The following is an 8,735-nucleotide window of genomic DNA, read 5'->3' as shown; positions in this document are numbered from 1 at the left end:
GAAAGCAAATGTTTTGAGAATGATGATGGCAACAAATGTACAAATGTGCTTGACACAATGGATGGATGGATGGATTGTGATAAGAGTTGTATGAATCCCCAACAAAATGGTTTTAAAAAATGATATGCTGTGCAAGTTCCTTTCTTTGAGTATTCTACCTCTAGGTGTCTGCACATTTCATTATACTATTGACTTTGTCTTCTCGAGCTGCCCTTTGAAATTTTCTATTCATCTCTTGTCTTCATCATTTCTTCCTTGTGCCTTAGCTACTCTACAGTCAAGAGCACGCTCAGGGTCTTCCCACAGCTCATCAGGTCTGCTGTCTTTAGTGTTCTTCAAATCTGTGCTTCAGATGTTCGTGAAATTCAGGTGGGAGAAACCCGAGGCTGTATTTTAGCTCATTGGCTAGTTCTCATTTTCTTCAGCTTCAGCAGGAACTCACTTATGAGCGATTGGTGGTGTGTTTTACAGTCATCCCCTGACCTGGCCTCGATTGCTAATAATGAGTTTCTCCATTGTCTTTTCCACAGATGTAGGCAATTTGATTTCTGTGTATTCCATCTGGAGAAGTCTGTGTGTTATACATAGTCGTCTCGTTTGTTGTTGAAAAAAGATATTTTGTTATGAACAAGTCATTGGCCTTACAAAAGTCTATCATGTTATCTCCAGCTTCATTTCTATCACTAAGTTCATATTTTCCAACTCCTGCTTCTTCCTTTATTTCCAATTTTAACATTCCAATCACCAATAATTATCAGTGCATCTTGATCGTATGTTTGATCAACTGTTGTTAGAATTCTTCAGTTGCTACATTACTAGCTTTAGTGGTTGGCGCATACATTTGAATCATAGTTGTATTGATTGGATTTCATGAAGGCAGGTAGACCTAATCCTATCTCAGACAACATTGTACTTGAAGATCTGACTGTGCTGTTTGACAGTGACCGCAGGCATTCCTCTCGATTGTGTCAGTCCCGGAACAGTGAGCCGTGTGATTTTCATACTCAGAACTTCCAGTGCCAGTCTGTTTCAGCTCGCTAACACCGAGGATACTGATCTTATGCATTCCATTTCATTTTTAATGACTTCCACATTTCCTAGCGTCACACCTCGTACATTGCATGTTCCGATTACTGATGGTTGTTTGTAACTGCCGCTTCTCACCTTGCGTTGTGACTCATCAGAAAATGACGATTCTGAAGACTCATTCCTACGGGCTTTACTCCATTCAGATCACCATGTCCATTCTCCTTTGAGAAAGCATCTCCTTCCTAGTCACATTTCAAGTCCTTCAGACCCAAGAGGCCCATCCTCCTGCACATCTCCAGCAGTGTTCTGCTTCCATTCATTAGGCCTGCAGTATCTTACTGGCAGTGTTCCCAGGCAACGCATAAGGTTTTCAGCGGCTACTGTCTTCAAAATGGGCAGCCAATTCCTTCTTTGTTGTCTGTTCTTAGTCTGGAATCTCTGCTGAAGCTTGTTCACTTTGGGTGACCCTGCTGGCATTTGAAATACCAGTGACATTGCTTCCAGTGTCACAGTAAGACATGAGCTGTCACAGTCCACAAACTGACAGACAATTGAGGGAAATATCAAAATATTTACCTCTTAGTCACTAACAATGCAGCTAAAGGGAAATGACACAAAATTTGACAGAATCACGAGGGAACTTCAAATAGTTCATGGGGGAAAAATCCCATTAGCTTCCCATTCTGTTTTTCTAAGAACTTCTTGCAACTCCTTTGTACAGCAAAGACTTTACCAAGCCTTTGGGAAACAGACAGAAATCAAAAAGGTCAAAAAAAATTAAATAGGCCAAAAAAAAAAAAAGGAAAGGAAAGAAGAATATTGACATAGAAGAGTTTAATCATACCAGGTACAAATAAAAGAGCTCTTGTAGAGTAGTGGACTGCGCATTGGGCTGCTAACCACAAGGTCAGTGGTTCAAAACCACCAGCCCCACCCAGGAGAATGCTGAGGCTGTCTATTCTCATGAAGAGCTGCATTCTCAGAAGCACGCAGGGACAGTTCACACTGCCCTGCAGGATCACTGGGAGTCAGAATTGATTCAGTGGCAGTGAGGCACAGTGAGACAAGTTTGGTTGAGGGACAATATGAGGGGTATTCACAAAGTTCATGGAAAACATTTTTGCACAAATTTTTTGGAGCTTTTCATATGACAAGATCAGCGTTCAGCCATGAGAAAGGTCTGTTCCTTTCTGGCTCACCTGGCCGTATAGGAAAGCTAATGACTCCGTGGCTGGAAGGAAGTCTACAGAGACTAACCAGGGCTCTGCCCTGGCGTGGTCCCCGTCCTCAGTGCAGTTCTCAAGTTCATCTTCTCGGTCCCTCCGTTGCCGATGCCTCTTTGGCCTACCCGCTGAATTTCTACCTTACAGTTTTGTGTCTGCTGTAATTGCTCGTTCCTGCCGTTTAATTTGAGGCAGAACTTTGGGGCTGGTTTTCATAAGCTCCAGGAGGCAGTTTTCGGGTGGGCATTCCTCCCAGGGGAGGGGAGCCACTGATCTTCACTACCTTTCTTGCCCTGTCACCATGACGATGAGTGGGTCCCTGGGAGCTCGCAGGGTGCTGGGACCATGTCCTCCCCAGCTGGGGTTTCTCTACAGGAGTTAGGCACTCAGCAGAGGGGGAGCGAGAGCATCTGCCATCTGTTTCACAGGTGATCGAGAGAAGAGCATATGGGCATGTGGTTCACAGCTCTTCTCCTCAGGAGCGAAACCAGTGCTTCTGCATGTTGCTTTCAGGTGCCGCTGAGTCAGTTCCAACTCATAGTGACCCTGCGAACAGCAGAAGGAAGCACTGCCAGCCCGGGCCGTCCTCGCTGTCCTCACAGGTGTTCTTATGTTCAGCCCATCGTGGCAGCCACTGTGTCAGCCCATCTTGTTGAGGGCCTCCCTCTTGTTCCCTTCTACTTAATAAGCTAAAAGCCAAACCCACTGCCGTGGGGCCGATTCCAACTCATAGCAACCCAATAGGATTTCTGAGACGTAAACCCTTACAGGAATAGACAGCCTCATCTTTCTTCCTCGGAGCAGCTGGTGGGTTTGAACTGCCAACCTTGTGGTTAGCAGCCACAATGCCAGCTGGGCTCCTTTTATATTTAATAGACAACCAATCGTTGTTAACTAAATGCCAAAACCAAAAACCAAACTCACTGCCATCAAGTCGAAACAACTCATAGCAGTTCTATAGAGGACTGGGTGCAACTGTCCCTGTTGGTTTCCGAGACTAGCTAACTGCTATCAAGTGGACTCTAACTCATAGCAACCCACCACCTATTTACACCACAACAAAACGTGGCCCAGCCCTTCTTCATCCTCACAGTGGCCATCACTGTGGCTCTTGTCCCAGTTCATCTTGCCACAGATCACCCTCACCCTCTAAGGCATTGTTACAGAGGGAAAGGAAGCTGGGCGTCAAAGGAGAAAGGTCCTGCTTTCCCACACTCGCCAGGGCTTTGTCCAGAGAGCCCTGTCCATGCTGAACTTAGGATGATGCTGACCTTTGTGCCTTCTTTCACTAGTACGGGAACGGAAGCTCCTTTCTCTCTGATTAGTGGGGCATTTGGCAAGACGAAAATGCAGATTCTTCTTGCCTTCCACTTTGGATCAGTGCATCCCTAAAGATGCGCACAGTCAGCCAGGCCACGCGTGTACGGATGGTTCCCATAGAACAAGCAAGGCATTTGGGGTTGAGAACGACGTTGTTGTTTTTGCTTTTAAACTTTCTGTGGTGATTCAGGAGCCCTGGCGGTGTAGTGGGTACGTGTTGGGCTATGATTACATGTTCAGCAGTTCAAAACCAGCAGCAGCTCCTCAGGAGAAAGACTGGGCGTGGGTAGTCTCGGAAACCCACAGTGCGCACTGTGAGTCGGCACTGACTCATGGCAGTGAGTTTGAGGATTTGAGTACCGTGATTTAGGTGGAGATTGACAGAGCAGATCATCAGTTTTACATTCAACAATAAACACACATGCTTTATATCCCACCTCAGCCCCCATACTGGACCATCCTTGTCCCATTTCTTCCCAGTGTTTCCTGGTTCCAACCCTTCTTCCTTAACCCTCTGATCTTGGGTACATGCTGCCCTTTTGATCTTAAATGGTTGGTTATTCACGCACTGAAGGGAGTCCAGTCAGCCATAATCTTGGGGGTCCTCTCAGTCTATTTGACTGGTCTCTTTATGATTTGGGGCTCTATTCCTCCTTCTCCCACTCTCTCCGGGGCCTTCTTGTGGCATCCTCGTCAGAGCAGCTGGTAGTGGTAGCCGGCACCATCTAGTTCCCCTGCCTCATTGTGGTGGAGACTGATGTTTGTGTGGCCCGTTCGTCCACTGGGCCATTGTCATGACTTTGGGTTTTCATCACTTCTTTCCTCTGGACCAGGAGAGGCCAGCGTTTGTCCTTTAGGTGGCTCCTCACAAGCTTTTTAAAATCATAGTCTCTGCTCACCGCAGTGAGATGTAGAACACTGTCTTTGTGAACCGTGCTGTGTCTGCTCTTCCAGGCCCAGGAACTCATTCCCTCGAGGTGTTTGCTCTGTCTAAGATGTTTTCGTCGCTTTGTCCCCTGTGTTCTCCACCACATACCCATGTACAAACATCCTCTGTCAGACCTAGATGTATTCATGGTGTACTCCCACTCTCCCTCCCACACGATCCACGTGTCTCCTCACAGATCACTGAGCTTGCAGGAGCTTACGTACGTGGAGCCCTGCTCACCCTGCTGCTCTGACTCCTGTGCACGTCTCAGCAACACGCCCCCCAGGGGACACAGGGTGGTTCTGAGAGAGCAGGAGAAGGGCGCAGCTCTTTGACTTACTTTGACATCTAAACAAGGGATAGAAATCCGGCTTCGTTGCTAATCATTCAGTGTTGGGGCCCCTGTTGAAGCAAGCAGCTAATGCACTTAGCCACTAACTCAGGGGTCCCCAAACTTTTAAACGGGGCCAGTTCACTGTCCCTTAGACCATTGCAGGGACAGACTATAGTTAAAAAACAAAAAACAAAACAACTGTGAACAAATTCCTATGCACACTGCACGTATCTTATTTTGAAGTAAAAAAACGAAACGGGGCAAAAACACCCGGCACGCCGGATAAATGTCCTCGGTGGGCCGCATGTGGCCCGCGGGCCATAGTTCGATGTCCCCCTGCACTAACTGAACGTCTGACCATTTGAGTATAAGCAGAGAGGCCTGGTGACCTGTGGAGCACAAATCTACTCTGGCCCTCATGGGGCCTCCATGAGTGAGAGCCCGGGGAGCCTGTGGGGGATAGGATTACTGGGTGTTAGGACTGAGCCACTCCCTCGCCCCTTCAGGTGGGTCAGAGGCCATGAGGATGTTGGACTTCTCAGGACAGGAGCTCAAATCAGAGGGATGGCCAGCAGTCCCAGGTCCCTTCTTGTCCTGCTCGCTAGTAATCACATGCTGCAGTCCCCATGTGCCTGGCGAGGTGAGCTCTAGACGAGTGTGCTGTCAGTCTTGGGTTCGTGCATGCACACATAGCCTTCGGCCCTCTCAGACCTGGCCTTGCTTTTCTAGGGACGCCCTGGCGGAAGGAGCAGACAGAGGACCTGCAGCGGGTGCTCGAGGATGTGGACAGCGAGATCCCGCTGGTCTTCGTTAGCGGCAACCATGACATTGGCAACAGCCCCACCGCCGAGTCCGTCTCGGAGTTCTGCCAGACCTGGGGAGATGACTATTTCAGCTTCTGGGTCGGGGGTGTCTTCTTCCTCGTCCTCAACTCCCAGCTCTGGTTCGATGCGTCCAGGTGCCCCACCTTGAAGCAGGCCCAGGACCGGTGGCTGGAGGAGCAGCTGGGGGTCGCGGGGCAGTGCAGGTGCCAGCATGCCATCGTCTTCCAGCACATCCCACTCTTCCTCCAGACCATCGAGGAAGAGGACGACTACTTCAACCTCACGGCGTCGGTCAGGCGGGAGATGGCAGACAAGTTCACCAAAGCAGGTAGGGGCCTGGGGCCATAGGGGCCTGTGGGGAGGGAAGTTGGGAAAGGTGGATTTCCAGAACTTTCATCGACTCTGGCCTATAGGATCACTGTGAGTCAGAATGGGTTTAATGGTAGGTGGTGGGGAGGGATGAGGGGAGCGGGGCCAAATCCAGTTCTACCTCTCACTGGCTGTGTGGCCTTGCTCACAGCCTGCTGAGCCTCACTTTCTCTATCTGTGAAAAGGGGGTAGTAGTAGCAGCTCTCATAGGATGGGTGTGAGGTCCTAACAAGAGGCCTGGGGAAAATCCAGACCAGCACCGGGCACTCAGGAATCGGGAGTAGCAGGAGGGCCTTCGCCTGTGTTCAGAAAGCAGAACTAGCTCCAGGCTGGGCGAGCCAGCAGTCATGAGGTGTGACTTTACGGTGTGTGTGTGGGGGGACTCCTCAGTTTGCTGTGAGCGAGATGAAGAGTTGGGAGGGAGGGAGCACGTGTTCAGTCTGGCTGCACCCTGCTGCAGGGTTGTAGCTGAAGAGACGTCTGACACTGCAGGTGTGTACACACACTGACAGCACCCTGTGCTCTTGACACAGCGTTGGAGTCTGACTGTTCTGGGCGTGGCCCTAGCCCACACACCCCCGTTTCTCCCAGCCGTCCCCAGGGCTCCTCTCTCAAGACATGCGCTATTGTGGGCGATTTCCTACAGGACAGCAACGATGCAGCAGGAGGCCAGTGTGACAAGTGGGCACCTCTTGCCTTGACCTATGCCCTCCTTTCAGACCTTCCCAGAGGGTGCCCCTCCCTCTTCTCAGAATCAGTGCCGTGTGTGTGTGTGTGTGTGTGTGTGTGTGTGTGTGTGTGTGTGTGTGTTGTGGGTGCCGGGAGAAGCGTCCTGACCCTGGTAGCCAGCAGACCTTTCAGGGAGCGGCAGCCCTCGGTGCCGCTTTAAATGTGTTCATACTTAGTCACACAAAGCTGAGCTGCCTGTGTCCGAGAAGCAGGTGACAAAAGCCTGCGTAATTGGAGGTGTTTGCCTATGAAGGCCTTTGAAATCATGCTCCGTGCTTGAGGTAGCTCAGAGAACCCTTCTGAGGACAGGGGAAAAGTAATAGGGAGACGAGTCTGTGCCCTGGAGAAAGCACCCCACAGGGTTCTCACTGGGTGGCTTTACAGAAGTACATCGCCAAGTCTTTCTTCCAAGGCGCCTCTGAGTGGCTGGAACCTACAACAGTGTGCTTAGCTGAGTTTGTTCACTCACTCTGTGCCCAGGTGGTGCACCCCACGGTATGGTGGAGCAAATGCCACCCCAGACTCCCAGAGATGGAATCCTGTGGGTCTGTAGAGCTCCAGCCGGGCTTCCTGGGGAGAAGCTTGCTAACCAGGCAGAGTCCCGGAGTGTGGCACCCCTCAGACCCTGCAGCACTGAAAGCTCAGGAATCAGATCTGTGGACATGCCCAGAGCCCGTCTGTGTCTCCAAGGTGAACTCATGATTGCAGCTCCCAGAGGCTGATGTCTGCCCCAGAGTGCCAGTGCATTCATTGCAAGCAAGGCTGCGCCATTCACATGGACGCCAGCCATGTGCACAGTCTTTCCCCAGAGGCAGAACCGCATGGGAAGCCACTTTATCACCAGAAGATGGCTTGGTAAGCAGGAGGCAGAGGGGGAGGTAGTGTCGTTACCCCGCTCCTAAAGGCACTGGCTCGGGACCCCTGATGAAGACACCGCCGGGAGGGGCCGTCCTGCCCAATGGGTTCCTTTTATGATGGTTTGAATGAGCGGTTTTGTGTTCAACAGCACATCTTGTTTCGTGGCACGATTGTGGATCTCGGTGTAGCAGTGCTCCTCCACATCCTCTCTGCGTCCCCAGCTGCCATCAGACCTTCCTCACTGCCCCTTCCTGCCTCCTGGCTTTTGTCCCGGAGCAAATGCTGCCCTGCTTCGCTCATGTGACTATACTGAGAAGTACCTCCCTCATGGGTGATGTATTCACTGTCTTGCCCCGTCAGTTGTTTGGCTGAAAGTTAATCCCTCAGGGCTGGCGGAGGGGGAAGGGGACGTGGGGCAGGGGGCTGTTTCACATCCAGGCGTAAAGGTGTCTAAGAGCCACAGTTTCCCGGGCTCCACCAGTCTCTGTCAGACCAGTAAAGCTGGTCTTTTTGTATGATTTGAATTGTATTTTACTTCTTTTTCCCCTCCCTCTTTATCCAGAACTGTATTATCCTCATCAGAGCAGTCCAGAGTAGTAGCTGGGCATCATCTAATTCTTCTGGTCTCAGGCAAGAGGAGGCTGAGGTGCATGGGATCTCCCAGTCCTTAGGATTCATTGTTTCCGGAGCCTTTGCTCGTTACCCTTTGCTCTGACTGAGGAGAAGCCAGTAGTTGCATCTTAGCGAGTGACCGCCTGGCCGCTCTAAAGACCGGAGTGCTTGTGACGTGTTTTTAATCCTGCTCTGTGGCAGGCACTTGTTGTTCAACAGTAGATTTCTCATTCTTGAAGCAGACTTGGGTTTGATTCCTGACCAGTGTACCTTAGATGGAGCCACTGCTCGTCTGTCAGTGGAGACGGGCGTGTTGCTATCATGCTGAATATATTTCAGCCAAGCTCTCAAACTAAGGCAAACTAGGAAGAAAGGCCTGGTGATCCACTTCTGTTAATGAGCCAGGGGAAGCCATATGGATCACAACAGCCCAGACCACACTGGTCACAGGCAGTTTTGTTCCTTGTACGTTTGGCCCTGGTGAGCTGGGGGCAGCTGGATGGCCCCTA

At 50.6% G+C, this 8,735-nt stretch overlaps 1 protein-coding gene across 1 annotated transcript in view; it reads left to right on the top strand.

Annotated features, from left to right (window-relative positions):
• The window catches only part of CPPED1 (calcineurin like phosphoesterase domain containing 1), a 152,574-nt gene that overhangs the window by 119,585 nt on the left and 24,254 nt on the right, over positions 1 to 8,735 (top strand). Inside the window, exon 3 of the mRNA XM_004705860.2 lies at positions 5,564 to 5,986. Within this exon, the coding sequence (XP_004705917.1) occupies positions 5,564 to 5,986 (423 nt within the window). The remainder of the gene's footprint in view (positions 1 to 5,563; positions 5,987 to 8,735) is intronic.

This window comes from Echinops telfairi, unplaced genomic scaffold (genome assembly GCF_000313985.2).
Source record: "Echinops telfairi isolate 266 unplaced genomic scaffold, ASM31398v2 ScPeMD7_5;HRSCAF=22, whole genome shotgun sequence".
NCBI lineage: Eukaryota > Metazoa > Chordata > Mammalia > Afrosoricida > Tenrecidae > Echinops > Echinops telfairi.
The sequence above is the reverse complement of the archived record's forward strand: the minus strand, read 5'-3'. Positions and strand labels throughout refer to the sequence as shown.